The sequence below is a fragment of the Mus caroli genome, unplaced genomic scaffold, assembly GCF_978045245.1.
Source record: "Mus caroli unplaced genomic scaffold, Mus_caroli_1 scaffold_4, whole genome shotgun sequence".
NCBI lineage: Eukaryota > Metazoa > Chordata > Mammalia > Rodentia > Muridae > Mus > Mus caroli.
The window spans coordinates 32,876,219-32,896,591 of NW_028227259.1; the positions used below are offsets into that span (position 1 = coordinate 32,876,219).

The 20,373-nt window shown below is 46.1% G+C and overlaps 1 protein-coding gene across 1 annotated transcript in view; it reads right to left on the bottom strand.

Annotated features, from left to right (window-relative positions):
* The window catches only part of Otof (otoferlin), a 94,210-nt gene that overhangs the window by 69,210 nt on the left and 4,627 nt on the right, over positions 1–20,373 (bottom strand). The window contains exon 2 of the mRNA XM_021161691.3: positions 3,888–3,946. Coding sequence (XP_021017350.1) covers positions 3,888–3,946 — 59 coding nt within the window. The remainder of the gene's footprint in view (positions 1–3,887; positions 3,947–20,373) is intronic.

A 20,373-nucleotide genomic window follows, 5' to 3' on the forward strand; every position in this document is an offset into this window, starting at 1 on the left:
AAGTTGTGAGCTGCACGTGGGTACCGTGAACTGAACCTAGGTCGTTTGAATAAGTAGCCATTTCTCTTAACTGTCAATCCGTCTCTCCAGCCAAATCAGAGGTGGTGTTGTTTTGTTTTGTTTTGTTTTGTTTTGTTTGTTTTCTTTTTTTATAGAGACTATTCATCTTTTAAAAGTAAAACAAGGCCCAGGCAAAGAAAAGTCAAAGAAACTGCACATCCTCAAGGCTAGAATCCAGAATCTAACCAAACACGCAAAGCTGAGGCTGGGACCCTACATGGAAGTCACAGCTGAAGCTGGGAGTGGCTAACACTGTTAACAGTCAAGGTTTCTGAACATGCTGTGACCAAAGCCAATTGAAACTCAAACACTTAGCATGTGTGAGGCGTGTCTGGTGTGCTCTGTGCTGCCTGCCACCACTTCCCTGCAGCCGTGGCACTGAACACACAACACACACAGCATCCTAGCACACAGCGCTCATGAACACCGCCCAAACCCTGTTTCAGCCTGAGCCGCTCTCCAGTGTGGACTACAATGGTTCCACTGTACATACAAAGGTTCCTGCTCTCAGAGAAACAATGTTCTAATCACGGAAGCAAAGACTTTTAGTATTTTTTCCCTCATGTTATTCCTCAGAGTGTACCAAATCAGCATATTTTTGGATGGTGTTGTATTAGACCAACAAACACACCCATCTCATTAGCATGTTAATTAGCTTTTTTTCTGTAATAAATAGTAACATTATTTGGATAAGAAAGACTTATCTTAATAATTTTTATTTTATGTGCATTGGTGTTTTGCCTACATCTATGTCTCCATGAGGGTGTTGATTTCCTGGATCAGGAGTTAATAAGCTACAAGGTTAAAGGATGTCTGATGGAGACAGTCGTGCCAGCTCCAAGGGCTGGGTGAAGCAGAGGAACCAGAGAGGCACAAGGGACCCCTGAATTTCTGATGTAAGTGAGAAACTACTCAGAATGATTTCTGCAAGTCATCGATGGGATGTTTGATTGTAGAAGGGAACTGCATACATGGTTATAACCTTTCTACTAAGCCTCATTGAGCCTTGGTAAGCAGATAAGAGTGAACAAAAGGAATTGGAAATGGGAAATCTAAAACAAGGCGCCGATGGGTACAAACCTAGTGGGGGTACCATAGAAGTAAATGGAAATGGGTAACATTGTCACTCATGAAACAGGAAAACACCAGGGCTGGAGAGATGGAAACATTGCCACTCATGAAACAGGAAAACACCAGGGCTGGAGAGATGGAAACATTGCCACTCATGAAACAGGAAAACACCAGGGCTGGAGAGATGGGAACATTGCCACTCATGAAACAGGAAAACACCAGGGCTGGAGAGATGGCCCAGAGATGAAAAGCAGTTGATGCTCTGGCAGAGAACCCAGGCTTGATTCCCAGAAACCACATGGGGGCTTTCAACATCTGTAACTAGATTTCCAGGGGATCCAACGCCCTCTTCTGGCCTCTGTGGGCCCTGCATGTGTGTGGTACACATACATATTTTCAGGTAAACACTCATACACATAAAAAAAAAAAAAAAAAAAAAAAAAAGGTCTTAAAAAAACATCCAGAAACACTCAGATGGATAAAGAGATCTAAGAGAAGATCCATCTGAACATATGGATATAATGAAAATAAAAAATTTGAAAATGTAGTTTAGAAAAATAAGCTGGGGGCTGGTGAGATAGCTCAGCGGTTAAGAGCGCGGACTGCTCTGCTAAAGGTCCTGAGTTCAAATCCCAGCAACTACATGGTGGCTCACAACCATCTGTAATGAGATCTGATGCCCTCTTCTGGAGTGTCTGAAGACAGCTACAGTGTACTTACATATAATAAATAAATAAATGAATAAATAAATATTTAAAAAAAAGAAAAATAAGCTGAAATTTGCAGTGTGTGAGTGTGTGTGTGTGTGTGTGTGTGTGTGTGTGTGTGTGTAAAACGGAAGACTCCATATTGGCTTCAAACTTGTAGTCCTCCTGCCTCCGTCTATCAAATACTCGGTTACAGTCATGTGCCACAAATACTTAGGTATCAATCTTAGTATCCAATAAGATAGGAATTAATATAAAAACCATCACGGGGGACAAGAAGGAAAACCTTATGCATAAGTGAGAAATTATGAAATATAGCAACTACTCCCACAGTTCCACAATATAAAACCCATAGCTCACAGAGTACCTGGGAGAAATCCACAAAGCAACAGCTGGACTTTGGACCTCATTCATCGATAATTGATAGACTGGAAAAAGGTCTTCCCCCTACCCCCAGCCCCACCCCCCAACTCTCTAATTCTAAACAGAATCTTATCTAGCTGAGGCTAGCCTTGAACTTGATATATAGTTAAAGATGACCTGAACCTCTGCCTCTACTTTCTTAATGCTTCATTACAGGTGTACGCCACATATCTGGTATATATAGTGTTGGAAATGGACTCCAGGGGCTTTGTGCATACTTGGCAACGCACCCTACCAATTGAGCTACATCTGACGCAGGTGATTTTAACATCTAAAATCAACCGAGATTGTTAACCAGGATATACTAAGAAGATCTGCAAGTCAATAAGAAGAGGTAAACTGGTAAAACAGCTAGGAAGGTGACAATTTGCAAAAGAGGAAAGTAAGAGGCTAAAGACATTCTCAAGAGATACTCATGTCCCCTAGCAACCAGAAGAGATCTCTGTTGGCCTGGTGAAAACCAGGGGCCTGGGAGGGAAACCCCAACCGTAGACGAGGATGTGGGTGGAGGAAGGGTCACTCTCTGCTGACAGAAGCACAGGCAGTGGCTGTGCCTGGTCGGTCACCTTAAGTGTTTCATTCCTGATTCTAGTGCTTATCCTGGGAAGACACTCACACAGGTTCAGGTGAGGTGTGGAGACCATTTTCTGTATTTCCAGTGGCATGAGCTAGGGACCAGCCCTGGTAGAGAGCACATGACCAATTAACTCGTCCTGGCTTGCTCAGGACCTGCCTGTTTTAGTACTGAAGGTCTGTTTTTCTAGAATCTTCTCCATCTCGGGCAGACCAGAGTGGTTGGTCACCCACTGTTGGCTGTGTCCCAAGCAGCGCTTTGCAACACAGATGGAACTTAGAAAGAGTATATAGTGGAAAATAGAACAGAAAATATTTAACACATTGTCATTTAACTAAACAAACATACATATGCTTACAACAGTCCAAACCTTGCCAAAATGTATAGAACAGCAAGAGGCATTTGCTGACTACATTAGAAGTGGGGTAGAGGGGAAAGAATGAGGACCAGGGAGAAACCCACACATGTATGCACTCATACCGAAGGACAGGGACGGGGCCTTCCAGGGGCCAATGAGATGTGGCACATAAACTGAAGTGAGTCGTTTGTATACTCTGTGATCTGAGTCTACAGTTCAGAAAACAAACAAACAAACAAACAAACACCTCTGGGGGGCAGGGAGAACCACTGTGCATGTGTCTGAAAACATAGCAGGAGAGATACCCTGATGTTCTGTGTGAGTTGGGCATCTCTGAAGCTCTGGTGGCCTGGTTCCTCCAAGGATACCAGGAAACCCTGGGGAAAGTCCCTAATGGCAACCCCACTGACCCCTTAGAGAGACTCACTCTGAGGTTTAGAAATCTGGTGGGTATTTTCTCTACAGGGGTCAGAAGGGTTCAGACCTGGCGGCAACCATTGCTCCACTCTGTCGCTCACTTTGTGGGATTATGCTGAGTGGAGGCTCCCCCACAACCACCTACCTGCTCCTCCCAGGAAGTCACTCAGAGATGAGGCATGCTACACACAAGCCACCCAGGGTTTAGGACCAGCACATCGGGCTGAGACGGGGTGCTTGCTGGAGAGGGGTGAGGACAGGGACTCAAATATCCTACCTCATCAAAGTCAGCCACATCCTCGCAGTTCTCCAGGACCCGGGAGTAGAAGGACTGCCCTGTGGAGAGAGGAGATCCTACAGTCAGACTTGTCTAGATAATGAGCTGGGGACACTCACTCTCATCTTGAGAGTGTCAGAACAGCATTTGACCCTTTAGCTATGCAGTTCTTTCCAGAATGAGGGGAGTCCCCATATATAACCTCTTGTCTGACTTTCTAGCAGTGAAAGGCCATGAACTCAATTTTATAGATGGATCACTAAAATTTAGGAAAGTCCAGGCTAGTCCAGGCACCAGGGTGGACCTGTGCTCTATTTTCATCTTACCACTTACCTGGGGCCTCCCTTGGTCTCTGATAGCCCACAACCCTGCTGCCCCCGCAGAAACCTGGGCCATAGGGCAATGAGGCTCTGCATCCTGCCAGGCTTTGTGGCATCTAGACCACTTCTGTGACCACATCCAAACTCCTCCCAGGATCTTCTGGGGCCAAGACTAGGTCCCAACTTCCCCTCAATCTTAGGGTCTAAGAGATGACTGAGGACTGCTCTGGGAGACTTTGCTAAGGTGTCCTATGTGGTCCCAAGTGACTCATGGCACAGCCTCTTCGTGACCTTCTCCTTTAATATCCTTATTTGGGTCCTCAAGCAGCCTAGCTTCTACCACCTGACAGCCCAGCCAGAGCAGGCAGACCCACTATGTCTGGGCAGACTGGCATGACTCTGTAAAGGTCTGCAGTTAGCCAGCAGGACTCTGAGCATGCGTGTGTGCGCCCTTCCTTTTTGTGTAAGCAGCACTGACGGCCTCTGCCTTGTGACTAAAGCTGTGTGCCACCACACCTGGCCTAATGGCTTTACTCTCAGTCAGTTCTACTTTGTGTGTTGGCAGTTTCTACCAGCAAATTGAGCTCATTCATTGCACCATTGGCTGGTTACACCAAAGATTGCTGGTACTGAAAACGGCCAGTAACCAGGACTGGTAACTGAGAGCAGCTGGCAGTCCTGAACTGCAGCACAGTGGTGAGCCACTGAGAGCTTCTGGGAGCTGGGAGTTGACTTGAGGAGCTGCAGACACTAGGGGAGCTGTTGCTTTGCCTGCTTATGTCTGAATTGAGCAAAGGAACCTCAGCTAACTGGAAATACAATCACCATGTCCTAGGTGGTAGTTCTCTGCTAGACAAACGGCCAGGTCTTTCCTTCTCCCACTCTGTCTCCCTTCCCATATCTGTGCCCCCTGCCCCCTTGCAGAGAAGACAGGCTTAGGTAGCTTGTTGCCTGTGCCCTACACGTAGACCCTACCTTCCTGCTGGCTCATGCAATAGACATAGGTGTCTCAGACCACCCTCCCTGCCCCACACTGCCTCCTCCGATGGGGGTTGTTGAGTGGAAAGGCTGAAATCACCTTCTTTTCAGACATATCCGGTCTGGGCCAAGCTGCTGGAAGAATCAAATTAAGAGAGAACAGGGGCAGGCAGAGGGGCATAGCCTAGCAAGGACTGAATGCACCTACTAGTCCAAACCACGCTGAGAAACAGTCACTGGAATGCTTGGTGTACAGAACCATGGGGACTCTAGTAAGACAACGTCCACAGGATCCCACCCTCTGGGGACTGTAAAGGGGAAGCCACAGGCTTGGAACAGGCTCAGTCAATATATAAAACATGCCCAAGATCGAGTGTGTATGAGATTTAAGAATGATACATACAAAAGAGAGGCACACTGTTCTGGGAGGCATGGCATCCTATGAGAAGGGTTGGGATTCTATCGACGTTAAATTATTACTTACAATTAACGTACTTTTCAAAAGCAGGTAGCCTTGTGATAGGATATTGTTTCTTAAACAAAAACTACTCCACAGTATATGTACATATATTTTAATACATCCATACGGAAAGACCAAAATCACTAAACAACCATCTCTGTGGAGCAAGGCGTAGATACTGCAAAGCATATACACACTTCAGGCTCGTACTGTACATTATAGATATCATATATGAATTTAATTGTTTAGTTTTCTGTTTGTTTGCTTGTTTTGCTGTTTTTTGGAGATAGACTCTATCTGTAGCTCAGGCTAACCTTCATTTCTCAAGACTTGACATAGGCTTCCAAATACTGGCTTGTGTCATCTCGCCTGGCTCTGTGTGTGTGTGTGTGTGTGTGTGTGTGTGACTAACAACCAAACAACGCCCTTGTGTGTACTAGACAAACAGTGTCTGATTTGTATCCCTGACTATATGTATGATTCTTTTCTTAAAGATCATACACTTTACTTTTGTAATTAAAAGGGAAACATGTTTAAATCCTCACTAACTTCAACCAGCGGTCTATGGAAGCCTTGTCCCAACTTGAACACAATTCTGTCTGGGAGTTAGTATGGGCTCTCATTGGTAGCCATGGCTGGGTGGCCAAGTGATTTGGTATGAGGGAAACATGCTGTGCCGTCCTCTCCCAGAAGGTCTGAAGACACTTCTTGACAAGCCCCCGGCCATGGAAAGGTGGGACGAGCCCTCTGACCCTTGCCATACACAGATGAAGGAGGTGAGCAAAGGGGCTGGGCCAGGCTTGTTCCCTGTAGGAACGAACTCTCATTTTCTGTCCTCAGTGGCCTCATCCTGTTGGTTTTGAAACAGTGTGGCACTATAGCCTGGCTTTGAATGCTCAGCTGTCCTCCAGGTGTGAGCCACCATGCCCAGCCATTCTACTCTGTTTAATAAGAGATTTCCAGGGCCTGAATGGCTTTTATGACACTGGAGGGAGAGCTGGCCCCTGACCAGGAAGCCAGGGTTCACATAAACAACTCAGTGTGTGTGTGTGTGTGTGTGTGTGTGTGTGTGTGTGTGTTTAAGTGTATGTGTGATGTATGGGGGGGGGCAGAGATTTATGGGAATGGCTGCCTAGTTGCATCTAAGATAAAGACGATATGCTGAAAAACTCAGAGAAGTTGTGTTCACAAAAAAACGGATGGGAAATAGAGAAGAGAGGGAAGAGTCTTTAGCACTAGCCAGGGACAAAACAAAAGAAAACAAAAATCGAAAAGAAGAAGCTCCACGAAGCATTTGAGGGGAGGGAAGTGTGAGAGATCACACCTGAGCTTTGCGCCTCTGTTAATTTCTCCCTCAGGCCACACACACACAATATAACTCCAGAATCAGGTGAGCACTAGTGTGCATTGGGCTTCCCCAAGGATCCACTGCTCTGAATAATCAAAGGCCTTTTCATCCTATAAGGTCTTAATGAGCCTCGGATATGACTGTGCTCTGGGGTCCCCAGGAATGAAGAGCTTCGAAACTCAGCCATGGAGGGCCGATGAGGCCTGAGAGGCACTGTCGGGTTTGACTGTGCAGAAAGCATTCCTCTGTTGCTTCTTCTGGCCCTGTGGAGGGGCCCTGAAACACAGAGAAATTAGTCACTGTAGAGTGTATGCATCACAGCTCATCTCCACCTGGAGATGCACTAAAAAACCTCATTGTCTTGGATTCTGGGGACTCAGCTGTGAGGAATAGTCTCTGGCAGAAGAGCTGAACTCTCTCTCCCTCCATATACCTGTAATATATTCGGGGGAATATAAATAAATATTTGCTTAAACAAATCACTCGGAAACAGTGCAGAGAGAGATGCACCGAGGAAACAAAACACCCTTTGGAAGAGCTATATTTTGGGAGGATTAGCAAGCAGTCCTATCCTCACTGGGGGAAGCCGGAGGCCCTCCACCATCCCGAGGTATCACTGGGGGCTGTGATCCCTCAGCTCACTTGAGTTCATTCCCACTCATCACCCACTTCCTCCTCCACCAGTCTTAGAGACTGGCATTTCAGCTTCATTTTAAATGGCCTCAGACAAACCCATTAAAAATTCCTAATGCTCTATCCCCTTTCTTGCCACTGAGAAGATGGAGAAAATGGCCTTTTCCTTGAGTGGAGAGCAGTGAGGTGAGAAGGAGGTTAGATGGAAAATTGAACAGCACCCTCGCTTTCTCTGATGGCTGAGCTATTTGGTTTGACACAATCTCCTCCCCGGCCAGTCAGTGTAGAGCTGAGCTCAGAATGTCATTAAAGACCACACCATTGGATATTCCCATCACGACTTGGAGGGTTCAGGATCTTAATACAATGGAACTTTATGTCATTTGCCATTTAAAAATACACACCCCCAGCTACCCTGCTATATGCAGGTGAGCCGAGTGCTTGTATTATGTGCAGGGTGACTGATGTCCTAGCTTCTTTCGGGATGTGATTTCACAGCACAAAATATGCCACCTGCATAGACTAAGTTTTCTGTTCCAGTTGGCCCCACTAGAGACAGACCTTTGAGACAAGGCAGTCGCGGAGGACTGATCACACTTAAGTACCTTCATTTCAACAGGCAACAAGAGGTCTTCCCTCCCTAGCCTGTGTCAGGCCTGCCATTCAGCCATCATGGAACAAAGTTGAACTGAGATAATTAGAATCTTTAAGAGCTTATTACAAGCCTCAGGGAGAGACGTGTCAGCCTCAGGGAAGCTTTTCTGTAAGGTAGAATTAGGCTGCCGGCATGAAGTGCAAGCACAGAAGAGGGGGAAATGAAGTCTGCCTAGCAGGTCAGAGTAGCGGTTACCCAGGCGTGAATACAAATAACAGAGGAATTACAGGTTCTAGGTCTCCCAGAGCTTGGCCAGTGAGCCAGGAATTCCAGGAGAGAGTGTATATAAATTTTCAAAGAATGTAGAGCTAGGCAAAGGGTTCTGATGGGGCTGAGAGTCCTGATGGTGATGGGAGAAATACAGTCCTTAGGATGTAGCTGTTGAAGGAAGAACTAAGAAGGGCCCAGAGGAGTAGGGGTTCAAAGTCACCGTCGAGCTACTGTCTTTGTTTGGTTATTCATTGCTGTGAATAAAACACTGGACAAAAGAAGCACATGGAGGAAGGATTTTGTTTGGCATAAAGACTGCAGTCCATCACTGAGGGAAACCAAGGCAGGACCTCAAGGCAAGAACCTGGAGGAGGCAGGACCTGAAGCAGAGGCCTTGGAGGAACACTGCTCACTGGTTTGCTCTACGTGGCTTGCAGAGCTTGCTTTCGATTACATCCCAGGACTACCCACCCAGGGCTGCAGCATCCACAGTGGACTGGACCCTCTGACATCAATCATCAGTCAAGAGAACACGCACAGATGTGTCCATAGGCCAATCTAATGGAGGCAGTTGCTCAACTGAGGGTCCCCCTTTCCAAGTGACTCTAGTTTGTGTCAAGTTGACAAGAACTAGCTGGCACAGTTACATAGAGAGTTCAAGGCTAGTCTGGGTTACATAAGACCTTGTATGAAGAAGACGAAGAAGAAGAAGAAGAAGAAGAAGAAGAAGAAGAAGAAGAAGAAGAAGAAGAAGAAGAAGAAGAAGAAGAAGAAGAAGAGGAGGAGGAGGAGGAGGAGGAGGAGGAGGAGGAGGAGGAGGAGGAGGAAGGGGAAGGGGAAGGGGAGGGGAGGGGGAGGGGGAGGGGAGGGGAGGGGGAGGGGGAGGGGAGGGGAGGGGGAGGGGGAGGAAGTCTGGTGCTGAGAGTCCAGGGTGGGTTGGTCACCATCTACAACTCAAGATAGTCTCAAGACAAATTCCAGCCTCAACCTGGTTTTGCTAGGAGCTAGCCCTCAGGTCATTGTTGCTCCATGTGACCTGAGATACTTTTTCCCACCCAGTCCTGTCCTAATTCTTCCCTTGCTTACTTAAAATCACCAACGCTCCACTGTGCATTTCCTGAAGTGAGCCCAGCGGAGTTCCCCAAGGTCCTCTCCCCTCCCCGATGCTGCATGCTTCCTGTTACTCCATAGACGCTCTCTGAGCAGTCTCTCCATGCCATGTCAGCCTGCATCTGTGGAAGGCTAGCTGCCGTCACAAGCTGCAGAAATTGGCACGACAGCTCTGAACACAATGGAGAGGACAAGACTTCGGCAGGGCTGGGTGGGCCTTGGTAGAGCCCTAGAGCTGGGGGTTCCCATCCAGAGGGTTTCAGGCCATGGAGGAACACTGTTTCTCCTTTCATCATCTGTAAGCTGGGAATAATCATGCTGAACCAGTCCCATGTCTTGGAGCCTTGGGGCAGTCAGCAAGAGGTTTCTTTGAAGCAATCTAACAAACCCAAGTCACCACGTACACAGGGCCATTAGGTAGATATTTTCAAGTTTTTATTTATCATTACTGGGTACGAATGCATGATGATGGTAGGGGGTGCACCCCAAGAGTACATGTGGAGGTCACGTCTTTGTGGATTGGTTCTCTCCTCCTACCTTAAAAAAGGATTCTAGGACCTGAACTCATATCTCCAGGCTTGCAACAGAAGTGCCTTCACGGGCTGAGCCATCTTTTGGTCCTGAATTGTGTAGACAGATGTGTGGCACCAGCTTTGCCACTTGATAGCCATATGCCCCCCACCTAGCTACTTCCCTTTGATTTAGTCTCCTCGGGCATGAGATGGGGAGAGGGTGTTTAGAACAGTACTTGTGCGTTCTTTATTACTAAGCAGAAAACAGCCACCATTCCAGGGAACAGTCCTCTCTCTGCCTTTAAGTCATGTGCTAAATATAAAAGTTGTCTCCTCTACTATGAATCACATTTATGGTATAATTTTAGCAGCATATAATTAGAAACCATTTTTCACTCACCTGTAATATTACTCGTTTTAAGTATTTTAAGTGTGATTATAATTTTTTTAAAAACTAGATAAAATTTACATCCACAGATCTTAAGGGTATATTTTAATGAGTCTTAATAAATGCTCATATGTGTTTAATTACCACACAGTCAAGATATAGAGCATTTCCAGTTCTTCAAAATATTCCCCAGCCCCTTTCCCAGCTAATTTCTACCTGGTGTTGTCTGCTTTTAACCACGACTCTGATTTCTATCATCAAAGTTTTTTTTTTTAATCCCATCTTAAATTTTTAAAGTTTATTTCTATTTCATGTGTTAGAGTTTGGTCTGCACGTATGGAAATGCACCACATGCATGCACCCAATGCCCTTGGAGGTCAAAGAATGACATCATAGCCCCGGAAATTGGAGTTCTAGACAGATGTGAGCCACCATGTGGGTGCTGGGAACCAAACCCTAGACCTCTGCAAGAGCAACAAGTGCCATTCTCATGTCCCGGTATTTTTCCTACCCTAAATATCATGTATATGGCTTCCTGTAAAAGATGCATTTGTGTGTATGTGTGTGTGCTTGTGTACATGTTCATGTGCATGCATGTTCACGTATGTGCATGTTCATGCATGTTCATGTGTATGCAAGTACCTGTGTGCCTGTGTATGTGAGGAGCGGGTGTGGCAGCAGTCCCAAGAAGGCACCAGGGACTGCAGCTAAATCTTATGACTTGCACCTGACTTCCTCACCTGAATATAAGCCACAACCATCGTGAGAGCTGCGCAGGTGTACCAGGATACTGGCGAATCCATTTTGGTGGAGATATGCCCCTGCTGCCCTGATTGGCTGAAGCTGCATGCCTGGTGAGGTGACGTGGCCTGCTGTGAGTGGATGGGAACTGAGAGTATATAAGAGTGAGAGGCCCAGGGTTCGGGGGAGATATAGATGAAGAGAAAGAAGAAAGATGAAGACTGAAGTTGGCTGAATAAACTGCTGTTAGAAGGACTGGTGGTCGTGTCGTTCTTGCTGGTCGAGAGCGGACGCGATATGTGTATACATAGTCAGAAGCAACAGCCTTGGCAGTTGTTCCTTGAGTGTCCACCATGTCCTTTGAGACGGGGTCTCTCATCAACCTGGAGAGTTACAAGCAGGCTCCAGTGGCCGGCCTATGAGCCTCCCCAGCACTGCAATTATAAGTCCTTGCCACCGTGCCTGGTGAGGTCTAGGGATTAAGCCCAGGTCCTTGTGCTTACAGGGCAAGCACTTTACCAACTGAGCTCCCCCTCCAGCCCCAGATGTGCATCTGTGTGTTGGGCTTCTCTTAGTCAATGTTTTTCTGACTCATTCATATTGATGCATACATCAGTTTAGTGTTCTCAATGCCTGAGGGCTCCTGGAACCAGTTCCCTGTGGGTATCGAAATCTACGGGTGCTGGAGTCCTCTGTACACGGGGACTTGTAACATCTTTCCATGTACTTCCCATTGCTAGGCCACATATAGTACATATAATGTAAGTAGAAGGTATTACATAGGAAATTCTGACCAGAGGCAAGGACATGTTCAATAGAGATGTATTTTCCCATCATTCTTTTCAACCCTCACGTATAGATCTCATCCATAGGGTGGGACAATCTATTCATTTTCACTGTCAGGTAACATTCTGTTGTATCGATAGACTTCAGTGTGCTGCACTGTTCTGCTGATAGACGGTTAGGTTGCTGGCTTCTGCTATTATGCTAGGTGGTTGTTTTTGTTTGTTTTGTCAACGTAAGTTGTCAAACTAGAGTTTCCTGGGAAAAGGAACCCTCCATCAGCGTGGCCTGTGGGATGCCCATGGGCAGCATGTTCTCAGTTAACGACAGTTACGGAAGAGTCCCACCCACTATGGACAGTGCCACCTCTGCGAAGGTGGTCCTGGTGTGTATAAGAAAGCAGACTAGGCAAGCCATGAAGAGCAAGCCAGCGAGCAGCACTCATGCCTTGGCTTCCCTCAGTGATGGACACTAACTTATAAGCCAAACAGGTCCTGGAACTCACTTTGTTGACCAGGCTGGCCTCGAACTCAGAGATTCGCCTGCCTCTGCCTCCCAAGTACTGGGATTAAAGGCGTGCGCCACCACTGCCCGGCTTTCCACATGCTGTCTTTGTTCCGTGTCTCATCACGGCAATAGAAAGCAAACCGGGACAGCTAATATCAGTTAATCTGCTGTGATTAACAACAACAACAACAACAACAACACAACAGCAACTCTTCTTGTAGACACGTAATTTCATCTTTCTTGGGGAAATGCCCAGGCGCAGAATTGCACGCACAATGGATAGCTATCTGTTTAAGTTCATTAGGAACTGCCAAGGGGTTTTCCAAAGTGATGTCTGTATTCCACAAACATCAGCAATCTATAAAAACAAATCCAGCTATGTCACATTCCATAACATTTGATTAGTGCGAGACTGTTACTTTTCTGGCTATTTATAGAGCCTGTGAGATAGCAGCTCCTGTAACTTTGATGTTCACCTCTTTTTTTTTTTAAAGATTTATTTATTATTTATTATATGTAAGTACACTGTAGCTGTCTTCAGACACCCCAGAAGAGGGAATCAGATCTCATTATGGATGGTTGTGAGCCACCATGTGGTTGCTGGGATTTGAACTTTGGACCTTTGGAAGAGCAGTTGGGTGCTCTTAACCGCTGAGCCATCTCTCCAGCCCGATGTTCACCTCTTAAGTGATGCTTAGTACCATGTTTGCATTTGGGGCTGTGAGATCTGCTCAAGTCTTTGGTGCACTTTGAGAAGTTTACCCATCTGTCTTTTTATTGATTTGCATGGCTGTGTATATTTTCATCCTGTATGTGCCTTGCCTTCTCGTATTCTTAACTGCATTTTGTGATGAATAGGAGTTTTTTAATTAATTGGAAAATCTAATTTATTTGGTTCGTATTTTACAATGTGTGGCTTTTGTGTTTTCCTTAGGAAAATGTTGTGTAATCCAAGAATACAACAAATGCATTTTAAAATTTCTCCCAGAAGCTTATAGTCTTTTTGTTGTTTAACGTTATTTTAAATTTTATTTTAATTTTTATATGTATGTGCGTGGTGTATGCACGTGCCTGTGTGTGTTGCATGTCTGGGCCCCCTCTGGCACCGCCCATGTTACTCCTTTGAAGCAGGGTCTCTTAATGAACCTAGACTTCATGGTTTGATTTGTTTGGTTGTTTGGTTTGTTTGTTTTTAAATTTGTTTTCTATATTTTGACAACCAGCAAGCTCCACCAACCATCCTGTCTCTGCTCCTCTCTGTCTTGGCCTTCCTTACAGGTGAGACCACATCCACCATCCTTGTCACACAGGTGTGGGGACGTGAGCTCTGCTCCTCAGGTTTACACAGCAAACACTCTACCTCTGAGTCATCTCTCCCGTTCCCCTGCCTGTCCCAGTGCTCACTCTGTAGATCAGACTGACCTCAAACTCAAGAGTTTCAACTGCCTCTGCCACCCGAGTGCCAGGATGAAAGGGTGCTCCACTCTGCCCAGCCCCCTAGCCCCTCTTAATGTTTAGCTTTAGTGACCCATCTTAGATTCATCTTTGTGGGTGGAATGATGTAGGAGCATGAAGTTGGCGTTTTCCATGTAGGTCTCTAGCTCTTTGAAAAACCTCTATGACCTTGACTTCACAACATTTGCGTGCTCATGAGACCCACTTCTGGCTACTGTGTGCTACCCCACTGACTGTTATGTAGTCTTGGGCTAATGGTACACTGGCTTAGTTCCTGTGACGTTATAGACTTGTAATCAAATAGTGAGACTCCCAGACATCTCTGTTATCAGAGTTGTTTTGGACCCTCCTAGTCGTCTGCATGCCCACACAACTTTAAAATAGTTTCCAGTGTCTACAAAACAGCCCGCTGTAGCTTTGGTTGGGCCTGAGCTCATTTTATAGAGCAGACCATGGAGATCTGATACCGTTACTGTACGAACTTTCCTTCCACTGACCAAGAAGTTTGCTCTGTGTTTGGTGTCCTCTTGTTTCTCTCAGTGTTTTGTTTATTTTTTATGCTAATGTCTTTGACAAAACTTGTGTCTGAATATTTTATACTTTATGCAATTGTAAATGTAACTACTTTTTAATTTCTTCATTCCAGCTGGCTGTTTCTATAGAAGTATTTCTATGTCCCAATCTCGTGCCCTAAAAGCTGCTAGATTCCACTCACTGAAGTCATTTTTATGCAGATTTCTCACACAAGCCAGTAAGGTCTTCATGAAAAATGCCAATGTCCCTTCTTCCTTCCCAAGCTGTGTGAGTTTTGTTTTTCCTGTCTTATTGCACTGGTTAGAACGTCACTTAGTAACGAACAGAGCTCATCGGAAGCGACTTTGTTCACCTGTGATCTTAACGTTCAGGATTAGTGAGTAACTGTATGTTAGCTGGATAGTTTGGGTAGTCCTTTATCTGATTAACAAGTTTCTCTATTCATACTTTGCTGAGATGGTATTGAATTTTGTCTAATAATTTTTATGTAACTGTAGGTAGAGCCATGCATCTTTTCTCATTTATTCTGCTTACATAGTAAAAATGCTTCTGTTTTATAATTTTAAAAAGAACTTTGCTTTTCTGGGATAAAACTTGTGTGTCATGATGTACTGTCTTTATTTATTACTTCTCTGTGGGCTGATATTTTGTTAAGGGATTTTATATCTGTGCTTATGAGAGCCATTGGACACACAAGTATGTGTGTGTGTGTGTGTGTATGTGTGTGTGTATGAGTGCATGAGTGTATGAGTGTGTTTGTGAATGCATGTGTGAGTGTTTGTGAGTATGTGTATGCATGTGTGTTAATGTGTGAGTGTATGTGTGAATGTATGTATGCATGTGAGTGTGATTATGTGTGAGTGTCTGTGTATGTATACATGTGAGTGTGCGTGAGTGTATCTAAGTGTATGTGTGCGTGTATGTAAGTATGTGTATGTGTACATATGTGCATATGTGTGCAAATCTATTGTGAATGTGTGTGTGTCTGAGTGTCTATGTGCATGCATGCATGTGTGCATGTATGTTTGAATGTGTGTGTGTGTGAGTATGTGTGACTGTATATGTATGAGGGTTTGTGTGTGTAGGCCAGAGGTTGGTGACTTCCTCATTTGTTCTCCACTTTATGTGAGGATTCAGGGCCTATCCTGGAACCTGAGCTTGCTGATCCCATTCAGCTACTCTGCTAGCCAGCTTTCCCAGGGATTCCAAGGAAATCAGGATGTCTCTACATCCTGAGTGCTGAGGTTACAGGTGGTCTCCAGGGCTGCCTGGCTTTTAAGTGGGTGCTTGGGATCTGAGCTTCAGTCCTCATGTGTGTGTAGCGCATACTTTATCCAGCACCCTTCTCTGCTTTGGCAAAATTCGAGCTTGCGGGGAGGAGGCCAGGGTCAAACCCAGAGCTGTGTGCACACCAGGCGCAAGTCCCACCACTCGTTTCAGCCCCAGCCACTGACTGATGCTGCCTAATGTCTCATTGGTGCTCTTGGTCCACAGGTTAGAAAGAAGACCATTATTTAATTGTCAAATATTCTGAGCTTTAAAAGATATAGTAATACTATTGATTTCATAATGAATTTCATTATGGCCAAAGACCACACCCTGTGTTAATGTGCCCAACCTGAGGCCCCTGGGCCTTTTGGGCTCCACATTAGCTATGAATACGGCACACATTTGTAGATGACAATATCCCATTTTCAAAAGGTTGGACCTCCCTGGGAGTGTTCAGGATGTCAATCTATTAAGTTTTTCATATCAATGTGCATATGTGATGTGTGTATGTGGTTGCACATGCCACTCACACATGTGGAGGACATTATGGAGTTGATTTTCTCCTTCTGTCTCTGTGTGGGTTCTGTGGTACAACTCAGGTTGCCAAGCATGCTGGTCCACCTCCCAGGCCCGGGTGTCAGCCTTCTGACATGTAGGGGCACCCAAGCCCTGCAGCATATTGCTTGTCACAATGACAGCACCGTGGATATTTAAGACAAGTGTGCGTTCTTCAGTCAGAGGCTTGATACCTCAGAAAACCCTGTTAGGGTGACGGCGGAGGAGGGATGTGTCAGGTCACCCATCTCCCTAATGATTCTCTTGTCTGCTTGTTGTCAATTTCCTTTGGCAATAACCCATCATTTGCCGATACAGAGTGCTCTTCTCTTTCTTATTGACAGGTAATGGCACAGTACAACAAAGAAATTCAACTCAAAATCAGCTGCCCTCCTCACAAGATCACAGTCTCAGGCTCCTAAAACCCTGTCCTAAAATCCAGCCCCTCACAGAGCTGGGCTCAGGGACTGGATGGAGATTTCCTGGGGCTCCAAATCTCCCTAAGCAAAGGGTCATTTCCATTTCTCCCTCCTCACTGTGCTAACACTCAACAAGTCAGACTCAGACAGGCTCACTGGAGAGGTGGCATCGGGCAAGGATCTTAAGCCACAGTTGAACTTATTGAACCCTACTTCTCTGACTCAGCTCAAACCTTCTCCTGCGTGCCAAGGTCATTGGGTCTCACTTTTTAGACAGGATCATGGAGGCAGAGAAGGAGGAAATGTTGCCTTGGGGGCCAGGCCAGGGCTAGCAGATGCTGGGAGATAGGTTCTCCCAATACAGAGGCAGACAGAGGTGCCTGCAACCCCAGCAAGCCACACGCTGTGCAGGGAACTCAGTCTGTGCCAGGTACTATGAATATAATAAGGCATGAAGGGGGAATGACAGTTCATTTTCTCAAATGGAGTAAAAGCATCGTTACAAGAACAATGCTGATTTTATCCTAAACTTTCACATTAAAAAAAAAAAAAAAAAAAGACAGGGGCTGGAGAGATGGCTTAGTGGTTAGGTTCACCAGCTGCTCTTCCAGAGGATGTGGGTTCAATTCCCAGCATCCACATGGTGGCTCACAACCATCTGTACTGTAACTCCAGTTCTACCGCATCTGAAACCCTCTTCTGGCCTCAGCAGGTACGAGATGTGCATGTGAGACATAGAGTTACACCCAAACAAAACACACACACACAAATAAAATAATAATAATTAAGATGGAAGCACTAATGGGCAGGAGTATCACAGGATATTCTGTGGAAGGAGGTTTTTCTAGAACTGTGAAACACGGATCCACGTGAGAGCCAGCCATCTTCACGGCAGTGTGACTACCTTTTCCTGTGTAGTATAGGATGGCATGCCTCCTTGCTATCGTGATGTTTGTTGCTCCCTGAGGTGGAACTGAACATTTGACCAAGACTGAACCGTCTGAGAATAGAGCATCCTTAGAGGATGTGGTGGCTGCTTTGTGTCAACTTGACACAAGCTAGAGGTATCTGAACAAAGGGAAACCTTAATTGAGATACTGCCTCTGTAAGGTCTGGCTGGAAGTCATTTTCTTAATTAGTGATCAATGGGAGAGGGCCCAGCCCACTGAGGGTGGAACCAGTCCTTGGGTGACGGTCCCAGGTTCTATAAGAAAGCAAGCCATGGGGAAGAAGCCAGTAAGCAGCACCTTCCATGGCCTCTGCATCAGCTCCTGCTTCCAGCTTCCTGCCCTGTGTGAGTTCCCATCCTGACTTCTTTGGGTGATGAACAGCAATGTGGAAGTGTAAACCAAATAAACCCTTTCCTCCCCAACTTGCTTTTTGGTCATGGTGTTTCGTTACAGTAATAGGAACCCTAAGACAGGCGAATCCAGGGCATCTGTCTTTCTTTATGTGTTAGGAAGTGGTGTACCTTCTTGAGGAATGGCATATGGGGTGCCCTGAATCACTTAAAGAGCTGGGAAAGCTTGGGTGGGATCATCACGGGCCCTCAGGCTGCACAGTGACCCCTGTTGCTGACTGACCACCCTCTTCTGGAAGTGGTCAAGGCTCCAGTCCTGGGGGTGCCCACATGGATGCTCACAGCTTCAGAAGTTTGGCCTGATGTCTCCGTGTCTGTCAGCATTCAGGAGGCCAGAGGAGGACTGACTGCCCAGAGCAGTGCATTTGTCCCCAGGATCATTTTACCTCACACTATTTACCCGTCTTTGCCTGGGACTCCACATCAGAATTCTGGCAGGGTCACCCGAGAGGCAAAGGCAGGGATGAGCTTAGTTTTATTTGAGCTTATTGATCCCTGCTTCTCAAAATCCAAATCCCTGTGTCCACAAGCCGCACCTGCCTTCTATCCAGAGGCATCTTTTCCTACCCTCTCAATTACTGTCTCTGAGCTGCCTCTCCTCTGAATACCAGGCCTCCCTTTCCAATCTAGTTATAACCTGCCCCGGCTTCCTCTCTGCAGTCTGGAATCAAATGGAATGCTCTTTTCTGAAATATATATATATATATATATATATATATATATATATATATATATACATATATATATATATATATATATTGGTTTTTTCAAGACAGGGTTTCTCTGTATAGCCCTGGCTGTCCTGGAACTCATTCTGTAGACCAGGCTGGCCTCAGACTCAGAAATCCGCCTGCCTCTGCCTCCCAAGTGCTGGAATTAAAGTTGTGTGCCACCACTGCCCAGCTTCCTGAACCAGATCTTAGCACACACCTCCCATACATTCTCTTCACATCCACAACAGAGTTTGAAGGCTTCAGTGTGCCACCAAGACCCACTGGGTCCACAGTTAAGCGTTTTCCAGCCTCGGCGCCACATGGCTTCTAGACCCCTGGCACACCTCCACACACTACACTGCACTATTCCTTTCTTTCTTTTTCCATTTTTGCACATGCATGTATAGTCTGCATGAGTGTGAACACACGTTATGCTTGCTTGTGGAGGCCAAAGGCTTCCAGGATTCATCCTGTACCCCCTGCCCCACCGTAGTCATTGAGATAATCTTTTAGTGAAGCCCAGTGCTCACCCATATGGCTACTCTCCATGTCTAGCTTGCTCTGGGGATCTCTGCCTCTGCTGTCCCAGGCTGGAATTGCAGGCAAGCCACTGTGCCCACCTTGTATCCCATGAACATGGAGTTCTGGAGCTCTGAATTCTTGTGTGGCAAGCACTTTGCCCATGGAGGCATCTTCCCAGCCCCACACTAGTCTATTCTGTAAGCTTGTCCCTGCCGCGATTCTCGGACCTGCACTCGGGTCAGCTTCCTGGCAGCATATCCCCCTTCCATTGACAGCCCTCCCAGACCCCACCCATTCTGGCTGCAGGGTGGCTGGATGGGTGCTGCCTCCTGCCTCTGTCCAGCCTTGTCAGGGCTGCCAATATCCTGTTTCCCTGGCGGTGCTCTGCCCTGACACCTGTGCCTTCTCCTCTGCAATTCTCTGCGTGTTCAGTGATGGGGTCAGGGCTGTCCTTCCCCCTCGAGGGCCTCTTTGCTGTCCCCTCAGGGTCCCCAGGGTCTAGAGCAATGTTTGGCACATGGATGGTTCTCAAATACTGTTTGTGGATAAATGACAGACTGGGTGATGGATCATTAACTACTTGATTCAGAAGACAGATTAAAGGAAGCTTTCCCTGAGCTGGAAAACAGTATAACATCGAGGAGACGAAGGAACCTGACGTGGACTGAGTACCTGGAAATTGCTCAGTTTTAAGGAACAGTAAAATATATGTGTTTTTTTTTTTTTATCTATGACTTGAATCTTTCTAGATGGAATGATGGATTTTTTTTTTCAGGATAATTGGCATGAGGGAATTAGAAGGGGATCATGAACACGATGGGCCGCGAGCCGAGGGTGTCGAAACTGCAAGCGATTATGCTCCCTCCTCTTGTATATATTTGAAGTTTTTTATTATATTTTTTATCTGACCATGGAGTGGGTGTAGGTAGGAGAAGGCAGTTTTTTTGTTGCCAGTAGAGATGGACGTGATAAGCGAGGCTTCCTGCTCTGGGGAATCTTTTGCAGGTTGGCTCT